Source organism: Malus sylvestris, chromosome 9, assembly GCF_916048215.2.
Source record: "Malus sylvestris chromosome 9, drMalSylv7.2, whole genome shotgun sequence".
In the NCBI taxonomy this organism is placed as follows: Eukaryota; Viridiplantae; Streptophyta; class Magnoliopsida; order Rosales; family Rosaceae; genus Malus; species Malus sylvestris.
Genome location: NC_062268.1, coordinates 16,423,314 through 16,440,952, shown reverse-complemented (window position 1 = coordinate 16,440,952; position 17,639 = coordinate 16,423,314). Strand labels below are relative to the sequence as shown.

At 40.4% G+C, this 17,639-nt stretch overlaps 1 protein-coding gene across 1 annotated transcript; it reads right to left on the bottom strand.

Moving 5' to 3' along the window:
- Positions 1 to 9,681: 9,681 nt before the first annotated feature.
- On the bottom strand, positions 9,682 to 17,113 carry LOC126583435 (protein ROOT HAIR DEFECTIVE 3-like). Its single transcript, XM_050247784.1, has 11 exons — positions 16,928 to 17,113; positions 15,336 to 15,518; positions 12,135 to 12,201; positions 11,939 to 12,041; positions 11,021 to 11,091; positions 10,865 to 10,928; positions 10,714 to 10,779; positions 10,533 to 10,580; positions 10,384 to 10,446; positions 9,996 to 10,235; positions 9,682 to 9,853 (listed from the first exon to the last, which is right to left on the bottom strand). Exons 1-10 carry the CDS (start codon positions 16,995 to 16,997, stop codon positions 10,113 to 10,115), a joined length of 858 nt encoding a protein of 285 aa, XP_050103741.1. The 5' UTR covers positions 16,998 to 17,113; the 3' UTR covers positions 9,682 to 9,853; positions 9,996 to 10,112.
- Positions 17,114 to 17,639: the final 526 nt, after the last annotated feature.

Genomic DNA, 17,639 nt, shown 5'->3' with positions numbered 1-17,639 from the left:
TATTACATGTAATGCCCCCATAAAGTACTTTATGGGCTGTGCAGTATGATCAGTCTACACCACTTGGTCCTTGGGTAGGTAGGCAAGTGGCCTTTGTGAATTGTATCAAGTCAGAAAAGGCCCTTTCCTGCTTTCCCAAGTTTCGGCCGGGCTTTGATCTTCTATTCCTCCAGGCCTCCTTTTGGGCCGACTCCATCCTTGGGCCAAAAATCAAGTTTTGATCCAAACAATGCCCCCTTCAATTAATGTGAAGGTTGGAATCCCAAGCGTCGACATTGATTGAATACCCGCATGCATGCATATCCGTCTTTGGGAATTGGTGCTTCCGGTGCCCCTTGCTCTTCTCACGACCCTTGAACTGTCCTTTGAGCCCTATAAAATCTAGCTCGGGACTTCTCCTATCAAACTACCAAATTCCCTTTGGCTCTGGTCTTCAACTTCCATCCATTTTGAGCGTTTTTGTCTTCTCTTAGCAACTGAGAAATGGGTTCCTCAGGTTTTGAGTGGAGTTTCCTAAAACTCCCCTTTCGTGAGAAAATGAGGTTTTATCCGATGACTGCTATTTCCAACACCCTTGGTCAACCGCCCCTCTATCTCCAACACCCTTGGTCAGGCGGCTTCCTCTTGATGGTTTATCTTCCCGCAAGCTGCGGCGATAAGTTGGGCTTCACCATCACATATGGTGACAGCCCCGTCGGAGGATCCTTTACCAGGCCCATGTTGGCCGCACAACCCGATCACCCGATTGGGTTCCATCCATGAAGACATCGGGAAACCAGATGAAGACACCACCATACTCAGAGAGAATCAAATGTAATACATAGGATTGGAACTCTGTAAATTTCATCAATTTGTCGACATGAAATAAATACTATTTTAGCAATTTCTGTCTTTCTGCCTTCTTTGAATGTTTGATGACCAAAAAACACTGCATATGAGATTCCCGAAGCTCGCTTCACTCTGCCCCCTCTTCAATGTAACAATCCCTAACATCCCATAATGTAGGACAATATTTCTTTAAGAATCTAACATTAATGGGATGTTTCTGCCCATTTCCTTCGAGGTCCGCTAAGTAGTATCCTCCTTTATTTAAGACTCGACTGATAATGAAAGGACCTTCCCATGTCGGGCTCCACTTTCCAAAACCCCGAAGCTGAGCTCCTAGCGGGAGGACTGTTTTCCATACTAAATCTCCTTCTTTGAAAGACTTTACCTTCACCTTCTTGTTATAAGCTCGGGCAACAACTATCTTTCCTTTTTGAATCTGGTTCAAGGCTTCAATTCGGGCTGCATCCAGGTCTTCAATACCTTGACACATGGCTTCGATATATTCTGCACTATGTAACCCAAATTGGTTTTGAATTCTTACGGAACTAACGTTGATCTCCATGGGGAGCACTGCATCTTGCCCGGCATAAGGAGTTGTGCCTGTCCCCGCTCTTTTGGAAGTCCTGTATGCCCACAACGTGTTCCCCAACATCTCATGCCACTTTTCTGGACTATCTATCACCATTCTTTTAATAATGTTGACCAGGATCTTGTTACTAGCTTCAGCCTGCCCATTTGACTGAGGGTAGTACGGACTGGATTGGATCATCTTTATCTTGTACTTACTTGCAAACTCCTCGACTTCTTTTGAAATAAAAGATGGCCCACGGTCCGTCACTATAGTCTCGGGTACCCCATATCTGTGCAGGATCTTGGTCTCGATAAAATTCTTGACTACGGTGGAAGTTATGGATTTTACTGCTGATGCTTCCACCCACTTAGTGAAGTAATCTGTTGCTACAATTATAAAAGTATGCCCTTTACTGGAAGCTGGATAAATTTGCCCGATGAAGTCCATCGCCCATCCTCGGAACGGCCAATGCTTGACCACTGGATTCAAAAGTACTGAAGGCACGTGTTGGAGAGGTCTATGCCTCTGACATTCTTCACAACCGCGGGCATAAGACTTGCAGTCTTTTTCCATGTCGGGCCAGAAATAACCGTACCTTCTGAGTAGCCATCTCATCTTTATCCCTGCTTGATGTGCTCCACATATTCCCTCATGTACTTCGGCCATCACTCTCATGGATTCTTCCTGGCCTAAGCATTTTAACAGCAATCCATCTGGGGTTTTTCTTAGCAGGTTCTTCGCCCATAAGACATATTTGGTTGCTTGCTGCCTATTCTTTTTACTTGTAGGTGAAGAGGGATCCTTCAAATGATGAATGATGGGTGCCCTTCAATCTTCCATCTTGGTTTCTAGAACCATTACATCCAGACTAAATCCCCTATCTAAGATGGAAGGAAGGTTTCTTGTTTGGATCTCGACATCCACGCCATACTTTCTTTCCTGTATTGGCACTCCTGAGGCTAGTTGCGCCATTTCATTGGCTGCTAAGTTAGATCCCCTAGGAATATGATTGACCGATATCTCAGATTCCCAGAAACTCAACAATTGTGTTGCTGCCATATAGTACCCCGCCATAGTGATATGTCTGCACTTGAACTCGCCATTTAGCTGGTTTATTACCAACTCTGAATCACCAAAGACTTCTACTTCTGCTGCCCCCAAATCCAACAGGATTTCTAGACCAATAATCAATGCCTCATACTCTGCCCGATTATTAGTATTTTCCTGGTAATCGAGCAGGAATGAGTAATAATGATAAACCCCCTGAGGATTTATAATCACAATCCCAGCCCCTGCAGCCTTCTGAGTGTGGGATCCATTGAAATACAGCTTCCAAGGAGTAATCCAGAGGCCCGTTACTCTTCTTATCTCTTGCTGGATCCAATCTTCTTTGCCCGAAACATCACTTCTTGGTGGGATCCAAACGCTAGTAACCTCCAAACTTCCTGGGATATTGATTACCTCACTTTGAGGTTCCTGATGCTCGGTCAAGAAATCAGCAATTGCCTGACCTTTGACTGCCCTTTGGGGTACATATTGAAAGCTGAATTCTGACAGTGCTAGAATCCACTTCCCAATCATTCCTGCTAGCATAGGTTTTGACAACATGTACTTTATCACATCTGTTTTGGCAATGATGTGCACGTGACAAGGTAACATATAATGCCTTAGCTTGCTAGCAGTGAAATATAGAGCCAAACACAATCTCTCCACCGGAGAATATCTTATTTCTACCTCGGTTAAAATTCTGCTGAGGTAGTATACGGCCTGCTCCTTTCCACCTTCATTATTTTGAGCTAGCAAACTCCCAATTGATTTTTCCGAAGCAGAAATATACAGCTTCAAAGGCTTTCCCCTTTGAGGTGGTACCAGCACTGGTGGAGAAGTTAGATAGGCCTTGATGCTGTCAAATGCCTGCTGGTGGGTCGGCCCCCACTCGAAATTCTCTTTATCTTTCAATCTTAGTAGAGGAGTTAGCGGCTGGATTTTGCCCGCTAAATTGGCAATGAATCTCCTCAAGAAGTTGATCTTGCCTAGTAGTCTTTGAAGCTGCACTTTGTTGGTGGGTGGAGGTGATTCCAATATTGCCCGAGCCTTGTTTTTGTCCACTTCCACACCTCTCTGATGCACTAAGAATCCCAAGAAGTTGCCCGCTCTTACTCCAAATGCGCACTTCTTTGGATTCATCTTCAATTTGTGGATCCGCATCCTTGTCAATGCTTGCCTAAGATCTATTAGATGCTGCTCTTCTGTTTTAGATTTCACCACGATGTCGTCGATATATACCTCCATGTTCTGGCCAATTAGATCATGAAAAATAGCATTCATTGCCCTTTGATATGTTGCGCCAGCATTCTTGAGCCCGAATGGCAGGACCAGATACTCATATGCCCCCACATGACCAGGACACCTAAAAGCTGTTTTATGAATATCATCTGGAGCCATCTTTATCTGATTATATCCGGCATTTCCATCCATAAAAGATAAAACTTTATGCTTTGCTACTGCATCTATGGATAAATCAGCCATGGGCATGGGGTACTCATCCTTTGGCGTAGCGCCATTAATATTTCTGTAATCGACACAACATCGTACTGCTTTTGTTACAGCTTTCAAAACGGGTACAATGTTGGCCAACCACTCCACATATTTGGCTGGTCTGATAAAGCCAGCTTTCACTAGCCTTTCAATCTCTTCTTTGACCTTCTCTTCTATCTCCTTTGACATCTTCCGTGGTGCTTGCTTGACCGGTTTATATCCTTCCTTGATGGGCATTCTATGTTCCACCAAGGTTGGATCTAACCCTGGCATCTCGGTATAATGCCAAGCAAAACAGTCTTTGAATTCTTGCAAAAGACAAATAATCCTGGCCCGATCTTCGGCTCCTAATAAACCATTGATCTGTATTGGTCTTGGATCCTCCTCTGTGCCTAGATCAATAACTTCCAAAGGATCCTGAACTTCGGGTGATGGCTTATCAGGTTCTGCACATAAAAATTCGACCAACTCTAGGCTCTCGGGCAAGTCGTCTGGCCCATCTAGATCATATATGCACTCGGCCATTTGAATGGCCCTATCCAGTTCTTCACTGCAAGATTCCTCTCTATTTCCATGCTGGCTGGTTAAAGCTTCTTCCTGCCATTCTTGCTATTCCTGCTCCCTTTCTTGTCTTCTTCCCTTCCCATATACCAACAGTCTTTTAATCAGGGATCTGACTGCCATGACCTGATCTTTCTTCTTTTGTTCAGTCATTGATGGTGTAGGGAATTTGGTATGAGACAGGGTTTATCCCACTTCTCCTTAGTAAGGAGCATTCCTTGTTCCAAAAGCTTTTGGGCCGTCACCTTGGTAGGGCGGCCGTTCTTATCAGCTCCTGAACATTTCAAGATTCCTACGTTGGGATTGTAGAAACTTGCTTCCGCAACATTGGCTGAGGGGAGGAACGGCCGTGTTTCGACCTCTATTATCTCCCAAAAGCCTGGTCCTTCAATACCCGCCTCATGATATACAGCCACTTGTTGATGAAGAGTGAAAGGTATGGCTAAACTTTGATGGATCCAATCTCTTCCGAGTAAGGCTCCGTAAGTGGAGGTGCAGTCCACCACAAAGAATGCCAGCATTATCTTTTTGGATCCTAAGTCCACCTCCAAAGGTAATATCCCATGAGTCCTAGTGATAGCACCTGAGAAGCTAGAGACCGTAAGGTCCGTGGGAATAAGATCTTCCGTACCTCTCCCCATCTTTCTCATCTGCTTGGCTGGTAACACGTTAACAGCTGCTCCTCCATCAATTAAAATTCTTTTGAAGGGTACACCTTCCAAGTGAGTTGAAACATATATAGGCTTTAGATGGTTGGCCAACGAAATACTCGGGCGGCTGAACACCATCTCGTCTGTGTAAATCCTCATAGGACCACCTTTGGATGCTTCTGAGGGCTCAGCCTTGCCCGAGTCTTCTTCTTCTTCTTCTGCTATCTCCACATTGACTTGTGCCATCATTGGCTCCGTTGTTAAGTAATCACCCTCCATAGTAGCAGGCTGATCAGGTCTGGCACCAAACGTGGCGGATAATACATACGCCATGTTGATGTGGAAATTACTGGGCTCGGGCAGATCCTCTTTATTGCTCCCAATCTGTTCCATAAATTAATCCAACCAGGCCATCGCATCAGCTGGAAGTAATGGTTCTGGTGCCCCCTCCAGTTGTGGTTGATCCATGCCCTCGTACAACGTTTGTTTTGGAACTTCTCCAAAGGGATCCACCAATGGCAGAGAAAGTGGTCTTGCAATAGTTCCCATGTGAATAGGTTCTGGCTTCCATCCAGGAATTGGTATCATGATCAGATCTTCTTGAGCTCTTCTCAAGATCCTATACTTCCCAGGATGTTGGACCTGTGGCACATGATCCCCTACCCCCTCTGCTTTGCTATTGGCTTTCTCTACCTCCTTCTTATTTCGCCAACGAAGCTGGCTATTACCTCCAGATGTTGCTCTTTCCAACTTTTGATTTTTTGAGGCTTCGGAGGTAGTGGGGGTCTTCAAAGAGTTCATGTAGGCCTTATGCTGCCTTTGAACCCTCCTGATCATAGAGGCTCCCATTGGTTTGGTAGGCTGTCCGTTCTTCCCGACTACATACCATTTTCGCCCGAGGTGGGCAGGATTCCCTTTTCTGCCGGGATTAGCTATCCCATCAGTTCTCTTGACTTCCCTCCCCATCTGGCCATTCTGAGGATGACCTGCACCTCTTTGGATTGTGGCCTTCATTTTTTCTGCCTCGTTAGAAGCTTCATGGTTTCGAAACACTTCTGACAAAGCCTTGGGTTGGGAATCACCTCCTAAGCGTTGAAAAACGCTTCGGGAGGTGTCCTTCCTTGTTGCCTGCTTATTTTTCTCGCGGGCTTCTCTTCTTGCATCTTCTTCCTTCCTCCTGACTAACTCGTGATCAATGAGGACTCCAGCCGAGGGAATCTCGAGCTCACACTCACACTGGCATTTACTGCACATAACCATCTCCTTGATTATGGCAGCCTTTGGATACTCGGGTAGTTTGTTTATTCTCTCTGTAGGTTTTTTGGCCAGTCTTTCTTCTTCTTCCCTTGTAATCTTCCCTTTTCCTTTCTCCGCCCATGTCATATTAAGCATATTTATAGGGGCCTCTGAAAAGGGAAATGCAAGGTTGATTACGTCCATCCCGTCTGGCTGGCTGTTCCTACGTCTTTCTCCTTTGGGATGAACCACATCTATATCACTTCTAGAGCCCGTGGAGGCTTTCTCCAAGCGTTGCAGCATTTGAAATAACGTGGTCTGCAAGTCTTCTGGCATATCTGTTTTTCTATCTTCTGATTAGGAGTCCCACTGGGCGTGCCAAAACTATGTTCGTGGTGGGATTTCCCGTAGGGGATGTTTCCTGGCCAACGAGCACACAGCTCCCCTGGAGGTTCGGCGCCGGTTGAGGGCTGCTGTTGGGCTTCTGCTTTCCTGTCGGGCTTTGTCGGGCAAGTCTCGTCGGGCAAGTCTCTTCGGGCAAGGCTGAAAGAGAAGGACATCGTTAACTTTGAGAGGTGCCTTTGTGGGGCCTTAGGTGTAGGCCTTAAGGCTCACAATCAAGGTTAACATTGTAGTGCTCAGGCGTGCCACTGCTATCTTCAGCATGGCAGATGTCGAATGGATGTCAAGTTTTAGTTGTGAATATGCATATGCCCGAGGAACCGTGTTAGATATAACAGGCGCCTTTGTGAGGCCTTAGGTGTAGGCCTTGAGGCTTCCTGTCAAACTAAATCAGCACTTGAGCATATTATATTCGGTCTTTATGGTTGTCGGGGTCTGATAACTATTATATTTCTGATTATCCGAGTCTGCGAGGTAGAGCGAACCTAAATAGGTGCCTTTGTGGGGCCTTAGGTGTAGGCCTTGAGGCTTCCTATTAGAGTCCGTTCTTATACTCAAACCATTTAGACCACAGAATAGAATGAATCCAGATAAGTGCCTTTGTGGGGCCTTAGGTGTAGGCCTTGAGGCTTCCTATCAGAATCCATTACATACTTAAGCGTTCTATGATAATCATGATATAATAGAAATAAAACCAAGAGGTAGGTCGATTACTTGCGCCCCAAGTAAACTCGGACTTCTCGTTTATCAAGGATTGTCGTGGATGGGTTAAGTCCACATAAAGTTCTTTTTTATGCCTTGAGGCCAAGTACTTTTAAACTAATCAGATTTACATGCCTGCGGGCTTAGGACTTAGATCTGATTTAAACACTGAAGATATATTTAAATCGGATCCAAGTACTGAGAAAGCTTTGTCATCGTGATTTTGCTAGAAACAACTTGCATATAACTAGAAATATACAACATATTGCTAGACTTTAAAGAAAGAGAAGACAAAGACAGAACAAAGCAGGTCGGGCAAGATTAAACCTTATCAATTAAGGCCGATCGTCTTGCAGGTCCCTATCTTTGTAGTTCTGTCAAGGGTCTGAAAGCTTAGAGGGGGAGAGGGGAAGGGAGAATACAAAAGGTGAATCGATACTACGACAAGTTTGAACAAGGTAGCAGAGCTATTACAAAGGTTAGGAGAAAAGACTATCCCGCGGGGGATGAAGGCTTAAGCTGACTACAACTTTGTTTTGAAAGGCAAATCTGGCTTTTTGAGCAGAGTTTGTGCTTTTGTTTGTTTGATTGAGTGTCTTTATCTTTGTCTTCTCTTCCTCCTTTTATAGACGACTTGGTTTGGCTCCTGTAGCAACAGCTTTGCCCGAATGCGGTCTGAGGGTGATGACTCATCAGTTTTATTACATGTAATGCCCCCATAAAGTACTTTATGGGCTGTGCAGTATGATCAGTCTACACCACTTGGTCCTTGGGTAGGTAGGCAAGTGGCCTTTGTGAATTGTATCAAGTCAGAAAAGGCCCTTTCCTGCTTTCCCAAGTTTCGGCCGGGCTTTGATCTTCTATTCCTCCAGGCCTCCTTTTGGGCCGACTCCATCCTTGGGCCAAAAATCAAGTTTTGATCCAAACACATATGTAACTAGACCTCGGTGACAGTAATATGGAACGCTAACAACATATCATCTATTAGGAATATAGGAACAAGATGACACCAAGACAGAAGGGATTGCTGCATCCATGACGGAGTAAGTTTAACATGGTAGAACACTAACAACCTATCATCTATCCTCTACTGTATAAGGGAAGTATGGTATGTACCTTAAAAATTTCTTAATGGCACTGAATCCCAGGAAAATTACACCAGCAATCAACCAAGGATATAATCTTAAACGCTTGTTGGCCTGCTGAAACGTAAAACAACATGTTTAATTAATGGAAAAATTGACCCGTGTAATTCAAATTAAACAAAATATGTACAGGACTGGCAATGCATTAGATCAGCATATTATGCATATTAGTACCACCCAAACCTACACAAAACTATTTCATGTCAGTTTAAATATACTTTTTGTTTTTTTCTTCCTTTTGAAATCATGGTATACAGAGAAGAAGAGAATTAAAATATGTGACCATTAATAGGTGAAATATCATACCTGTTCAGCAACTGCCTTAGAAACAATGATCTCGGCATCTACCAAGAATTGCCCCCACAAATTTTTACATTGGAAAGGCATGAGCAATGTTTTTGATGATTCAACCTGCATAGAGAGGGGGTGAAAAGTCACAATAAAGGTACATGGTGCTTAATGAAAATAAGAGACTACCACAACATGAGCACCTGATCAGAGAGAGAGGCATAGAGAAATTAGGGGAGGCGATGAGTGGAGGGAGAGAGGGAGGCACTTTGCAGCCCACATCTCCCACAAGAATGAAAACATCCGAATATCATCCAAGTTTCGGTATTTTTATTCAGTAATGGAAAGCGGGTGGAAATTATGGGGAGGGGGAGAGTTTGTTTGCAGGTGAAGAATCAGATTCTGATTGGCATGGGGAGAGGAGGGTATCTTGTATTTGTGATGTTCCACAAGGACGCTTGCATGTCCATGTCCGGAAGAAACTAAAATGCATAGCCTAATTTCTAACTAGAGAACCAGAAAGTGACGAATTTTAAAAATTCATGAGCAACAACGGGCACAAAAGAAAGTTCACCTCTTCCCAAGTATTTGAGGCCAGTGGGTCAAATGTTGTGACATTCCCATCTCTGGCAGGAACATTTGTGGAACCAAGCAAGGCACGTGATAAGGTATTCAGAACATTTTTACCCGCATCGTCACCATCCAAACGGCTCACAGCCAAAACAGGAAGCACTTCTAAGGCCTGAAAAAATTAGCAGTATACAAGGTTAACAAAGCTTCAAGTCAAATTCAAACTCAAGTTTCAATGGATGTTATAATATAAATCGTGCCATACTGCAGAACGAGAAGTTTTGGTGATTGCTCTGATATCTTCCCACCCGTTCCAAACACGTGGAATGGAATCAGAATCGTGCCTAAAATGTTCTGAAAAACTGAAGGCAATTTAAATAAATCATCAGAGATTCAGAGTCATGGCTAAATAAGCTGCAAATCTTCTGGCAATTATCTCAATCGCATACGGTAAAATCTGAAGCAATGTTATAGCATGGTCAAACAAGTGTAAGAATTTCTTACCTTTCCCTCATATGGATCAGAACCCCTTCAGCCTCTTCTATTGCTTTAGCTGTAACCACATGTCTTGCGTGTTCCTCTAGACTTGCACGTATTTTGCCTTTGGTTTGATCATCCATATCAAAACCAGGAAATGCAGTTGATTGATATTTTGTACTGGGAACCTGGTCGCTGATGTAACAAAAATGCAGGGGAAGTTGGAGCGGTCGTTGTCAGGACCGGTGAAAGCCCTTCTAGAAAGACCTAACAATGAGACATGGCCCACATTAAGAAAAATTCTCCCACAAGAAATTGAATCAGTTCTTTCTGGGTGCTGTACTTGATTGATATTTTTGACGACAAAAATCACCATTAAACGCTTAACTGTTAATATATAAGCATGACATCTTACATTAAAACGTTCACTTAGTGGAGTCTTCTTGTGGGCTTTAGGTTCAGGAGGAGAGTCCCACATCTGCAGTAAAGGAGAGAGGGGGCTGAAAATACCAACAATTAAACTAAGGCAATATCAAATAAAGCACACACAAATTAATCACTTACCTTCTGAATGTCGTCTTTAAGAACACGTTCTAAATAATCCACTGGTGTCTACAAACAAAGAAGGGTAACTATACTATTAAAAACTCAACCTAGAGTGGAATGGCCTTATACCAAGAAAGGGAACAATGCAACAGACTCTCAAAAAATGAATAACAAACACCAAAAGAGTAGAACCAATTACCTTTGTCTTGTCACGAATGACAAACATCAGAGTTGTCTTGCGTGGACTAAACAATTGCATCATCGCCTATATATTAGCAAATTCAAGCACAAAGTTAGGTTCTGAAACGCGTAGTATTAATTGCAGTAGGAAATTACTAGGTAGAAAATACCTCGAACACGGTTCTTATGAGAGGCTTATTTGCAGCTTGCTCACGACCAATATCATGGCACCACCTATACAAAAATTGCTTGGGAAGATTGATCACAAGGACTGAAGAAATATAAATTCCAAAAAGTCGGTAAAGAGGAGGAGGGGCGAATCTCACATGTTTATGAGCACTACATCTGAAACAACAAGAGCGAAAAGGGCACTCTGCCTCTCGAATGCTGTATCATCCTGAAAATACAAGACCAAATAATAAACGGCAAGCGATTATATACTACTGCATTCTCCACGCCTTAACACTGAGAATAGGTTACACAATTCTGTATCCTATACTAAATACTAAATGCCAATTGAGCAAATGGCAGCCATGTAAAGTAGTCCTAAACTAAATAACTAAATGCCAAGCGCATATATAGTTCAATTGAGCGCTTTAAAAAAAATAATAATAAAAAAAAAATAAAAACTTGGGAACAGGAAAATTTGCATGATAAGGTATAAAATTAAAGTATAGTATCATAAAATTTCACAAATAGGTGGATAATAACAGCAAAGGGGATATAAAAAACAGCTAGGATTTCATTATTTTTGGGGTCATGTGATCACTATCTCGTTTTCACTTTTTGAAAACTGAAAACCAAACACTAAAAGCTACCTATTTAACATTTTCAATATTTGGCAAACTATAAATTGAAATGATTATCAAACAGACCTCTTGATATATATTAGAAAATTACAGCAATGAACTCATGACAATAAATTCAAGCATGATCATAAAATTGAAGTTGGATGAAAACCAAGGGTATGCAAACTCCAAGGGATTTAGGATTTAGGTACAGTGATTAGTGATGAAGAAATAGATCACAAAAGTCATAAGAATATGCACCATATAAGCATTTACAAAAGGTATGTGAGAGGGATTTGCGAATGACTACTTAGAATGAGTCATTTACAAATTTCTACATATGCTCATTTTGTGCATTTTCTTATTCCTCTTATTCAACTTTTTGTGATCTTTGCCTAAATGCCTTGGAAATAAAATCCCTCACCCAAACACCCTTAAATAGGGTCTCGAAGTTACCTCTCCCCGTTCTCTCCCATCTGTACCCTCTATGTCGATTATAAGAGTGAAACGCCCAGTGCTGAGACCTTTTGCAATCCAAATACCCTTCGTTGTTTGAAACCTAGAAAAAAAAAAAAAACTTTACCACCGCACGATATGTACAACTAATTAATGTTAGTGATCATTGTCAAAGTTTTCTCGTGCTGAAACTTGCCTTCCTATACGATGGTCCATCTCTTTGAAATTGGTGTCGAATAAATGGTTTAGCAGTGTGCTCTTTCCTGGCCAGATCATAATATTAAAAGAAAACAAACAAACATAATCAGAGATGTAAAACATTCAGATATCATATGCCATCTCACTACTGTAACAAGGGAAAAAATTATATATGCAAAATCTCTCTGTGGAAAAAAAATAAATCAAACTCTGCAGGACGAGGAAAATTCAACAAGAAATCCTTACAATGGTAAAGTAGAGAGCTGAATATATATCAACAGCAGATGTCAAAAGAAAAAGTATTCCATTGGAATTTATCCATGCCTTTCTATACTTATGACCTCTTCTGAACTAAGGGAGAACTCAAAGAAAAGAATGAAAATATTGTGGCCAATTAAGGTAGAAGATGGATTACTAATTAACAGGAACATTTTTTCTCACCATCCTCAAATGATGGTGATACTAAGGTAGAAGATGGATTACTAATTAACAGGAACATTTTTTCTCACCATCCTCAAACGATGGTGATACTCACCACCCTACTTATCATTGCTGGATGAGTTTAATTTCGAGATCTATGTGGTGGATACACATAAATCTCAAAATTTAAGGGTGGTAAGCAAAAATGCACTCCTAATTAAGGACGTGTTTGCTAACCATTTCAATTTTCAAGGCGTTTTGACATAGGTGTCTCACTTTTTTTTTTTTTTAAACCAACGATATTATTTACACTTATGGGGAGGGGGTGGGTTAAGCCTCACAGTGGGCTAACAATAATGTGTTTCAAATTCTCTTTTGGCGAGAATCGAACCTAAGACCTCTCACTTACAGGTGTCTCACTTTTGAATTTTTTAAATCAAACATTTATAGCTTTTAGATTTTTGACGAAACATTCTTCTACTAATTATTAATAAAAAAAGTTACAATTCTTCATTTTAGTTTACCAATTAATCACAAATTAATATTACAAAACTCCCAGATTAATCTAGTAGATATGTCTTATCTTTTAACAATTCATTTCAATTTTTCAAAAGAAGCTTTTTATTTCTCACCTAAAATTCACTTAAAATTCTAAAAATACAGCAAACATACTACTAACATATAATTATGAGATATGTATATGCATGCACATATATATTTAAATATAATGTACCAATTAGTTGGGACATTATTGAGACGTTATGTATCCTAATTCTGCTACATATTAGTATTTTGGTACATTATAAAAGACTAATTGTGGCACGTTATGTAATTCTTTATTTGATACGTATGAAGCTAGTGGTAAGTTCTATTATCCTAATTTTGGTATGCACAAAGTTAATGTTTTATAAACATAAAATAGAATATTTATTCATATTATTGGAATAAGCACTTATATTTAAAAAAAAAAAAAAACTGGTAGTTCTCGTTTATGCGATTGCAATGAATTAGGGACTCTAGATCCCAGTTTTAATAATAGAGAGCTCTTATATTTTTCTTTACAATCTATATAAAACGTTGAGTTTGGAAAATATAAAAAAATGACATGGATAAAGGTGAAAGCACATTAATCAAAATTCCAAAAAAAATTAATTCAAATTTGAAATCCACAAATGTTTAATCAATAAAATGTATAATTAAGCGTTTGAATCTAAGTTGCTGTTTCAGTTTTTTGGTTTAATTTTTTTTGAAACAAAAAACTTGTTTGGTAACTAAGTATTCAGATTTTAGTTTTTTATATTTTTCTAAAAAACGAACAAAAAATTTGTTTGGTTACTATTTTAGTTCTCAATTTTAAAAAAGAATGAAAATTGAAAACCAATTTGAAAACTTCAACAGAGTAGCTTTTTCGTTTTCTTGAAAACTGGAAATAGCAAACAAATTTTTGTTTTTAGTTTTCAAAAAAATTGAAAACAAAAATAATAAACTAAACAACAAAATAGTTATCCAACGTCCTCTAAAAAAAGGGATATTTTGGATGCGGTCCCTAATCCTTAACATTCTTTGATTAAAACCTTAATAGTATTTAAAGTTTGATCAAGGTCCCTTGACTTTGTACACTTCATTATATTACTATTAATATTTATATTTTTATAGTTTTGACATTAATTGTTTGATATTTTATGAGATTTATAATCCTATAAATTTAAAATCCCTCATTATAATACTATTAGAAACGGTTACAATAAAAAAATTCAAATATTTTGATTGAATAAATGGATAAAAACTATATAAAAATAAGAAATAATAAATGGCAAAAGAATGTATCCATAGTGTTAAAAAAATTGGTACATTTCACATATAACAAAGTGGTACATTAATAAAGAATAATGGGTACATTAGAAATAAATTAGAGTACAGATAAAAGATTAAAAATTATGAATACAAATGAATTTTTAAAAATATAGGCGCTAAAAGAAATTAATACATGGGTACAAAATAAAACTAAAAAGAAAATACTACAAATTTAAAAAAAAATGTTGCAAATTAAAAGTGGGTACAAACTAAAAATATATATGATACAAAGTTTAGGCATAAAACATAAATATACCATATGTAATTTTTCTATCATTGATTAAATATACAATATCACGTGACTGTATACACATGGGTACAAACACAAATAAAACTTTAAAAAATATGGGGACAAAAAAAAACCTAATATATGGGTCCAAATTAAAAATGAAAAGAAAATTGGTACAAATTAAAAAATATTTACAAATTAAAAATAGGTACAAACTAAAAATAAAAATATATGATAAAAAAATTTAGCCATAAATATAAATATACTAATTGTAACATTTTTAACATTAAAGGAATATATTTAAAAATAAAAATATTTTATTATTCAAATAATTAATGATATTATTAATACCCAAGGACCTTGATCAAAAATTGAAAATGAATAGGCTTTTAATCAATGGAGTAACAAAAAGAAGGATGTGAACCTAATTTTCCCCTAAAAAAATTTATCCATTCCAAACCTCAAAGTGGGAGGATAGAAGGGATAGTTTCCTTGATATATATATCCAATTCCTTCAAAATAAAAAGTCATTCATTCCATTCCAATACAATTCTATAGACAGGCCGTAGTAAGTTGTAAACGCTTCTGCATCCCATCTGATTAAGCTTCAAAACGTGTAGCAGATAATTCAAAAAGATTCACCTGCAGTGTAATTACAAATTTGATAATCTAAGAATAGAAATGGAGAATCCATACCACTACTTTGAGGGCCGATAATGGCGACAGCAGTATAATAAGTTCCATGCTGGGCAAAATTAGTTGAGCTGACAAAACTTGCAACTCCAGCTTCATTGAAACTTCCGTCACCATCAACAATCTGTGTAGAGTAGCAGCAGCTACCACCGCTCGCGGTCGGCCTCGGCGCATGATAAGATACTACTGAAATGATTTAGCCAAGACATATGAGGATTATTAGGAGAAAGAAACAACATAAGCGACACAAATAATCAACGTCTGATCAGACACCAAACCAAAACCCTTTTTTTTTCTTTTTTTTTTTAACAAAAAAACTAGTTTTAAATGACTATTAGTCCCTTTTTTTTCTTTTCTGGTCTTAATTTATTCGTCCAAATATGACCCACAACAGACACAGGAAGACTCTTCTGCATTCGGATCCTTCACAGACCCATTTTGGTAAACCCGAATACAGGGCTTTCTTGGGCGGGTAAGCTACGTGATCCGTGCCCAAGAATTTCTCAAACTCCGTCACCGTCACCATGCCCAAAGAATTTCTCAAACTCCGTCACCGTTATCGTGGGCGGATAAGCTACACAGACCCATTGTGGATATCACCGGCTGATTTCCATTTTCCCATCCCCAATTTCGTTGTCAAACTCTCTGTGGCGGAGTTCACCGGCCTGTTTCGGGATTCCGATCGCCAAGTTCTTACCTTGTCAAACTCGGCGTCACAGATATCATCGGCCCGTTTCCGGCGAGCTTTCATCGCCAAGTTCTTCGTGGCAGATACGACCGGCCCATTTCCAGCGAGCTTCCATCGTCAAATTTTGTCGTGGCAAATACCACCGGCCCGTTTCCAGCGAGCTTCCATTGCCAAATTTTGTCGTGGCGGATACCACCGGCCCGTTTCCAGCGAGTTTCCATCGCCAAATTTTGTCGGGGCAAATACCACCGGCCCGTTTCCAGCGAGAGCTTCCATCGCCAAATTTTGTCGTGGCAAATACCACCGGCCCGTTTCCAGCGAGCTTCCATCGCCAAATTTCGTCGTGGCGGATACCACCGTTTCCAGCGAGATTCCATCGCTAAATTTCGTCGTGGCGGATACCATCGTTTCCAGCGAGCTTCCATTGCCAAATTTCGTCGTGGCGGATACCATCGTTTCCAGCGAGCTTCCAGCCAAATTTTGTCGTGGCAAATACCTCCGGCCCGTTTCGGGAGAGATTCCATCGCCAAGTTTCGTATTCGAACTCCCCATCGCCGTGTTCTCCCCTTCTCGGACGTCCATTGCCAAGTTTCCAGCCAAATTTTGTCGTGGCAAATACCACCGGCCCGTTTCGGGAGAGATTCCATCGCCAAGTTTCGTAGTCGAACTCCCCATCGCCGTGCTCTCCCCGTCTCGGACGTCCATGGCCAAGTTCGACGGGTCGCCGAACTCGCCACCCCAACTCGGCCGGTAACGCAATGCCCATGCACATGATATATGAGAGAAAACTAATTTCTTACAAAGAAATAAGTGAATGCCCAATGCATGATGTATGATGGTAATACATAGGTTCTACTAATCTACATATATCTATACAAATATAGCGTGGAATCAAGTTAGGACTTACCATCTCCAATGTTTTCATCAGCATCTTTATGAAACTTCACACTTTCCGGCGGAGTACTAGCAGCTCCCATGGCGGCGATTTAAAGCGTGCTTTTTGACCTAGAGTACCTCAAACAATCGGTCCTTGCCAGATGCAAAGTGTTGAGAAGAAGAAGTAGATATGTACCTCAAAGCTCAAATAGTCTCTCCTGAAGATGCAAAGTGCGCAAAAGAAAAAGAAGTGTAGATTCGTACCACAAATTGTCTGGGAAAGTGTGTGTTTGGGCCCAAAATAACAGTTTGGGCCGAGGGAGGGATCACTTTCGGCCCGGGAAGACGTACGGTGAGAGAGTCATGGGGGCGTTCAGCTCATGGGCTTCTAGGCCTAGATCGGTTAAATCAGAGTGCAAGTCGAGTCCTAATACAATAGGGACCCTCGACGAGATCAGTAAAACTAGAAGGCGAATCCGGCTCAGTTAAGGACTAGATTCGTAGTCCTAGCAGAGATAGGACTGATTGAGGTAACGTTAATCCGGAGAGGGAAACCTAGTTCGAATAGGATTAGAACTCGGGCTCGGTGTTCTGCTACTATAAATACAAGACATTCAGCAATGGAAAAAGCCTGCAAATCAACACAAAAATTGCCCTGCGCAAACTCTCACAACTTGAGATCTTTTTCTTTTCCTTTTTCGCTGACACATCTTCCGTTGGCATCAACAGCACTGTGGAAGCAA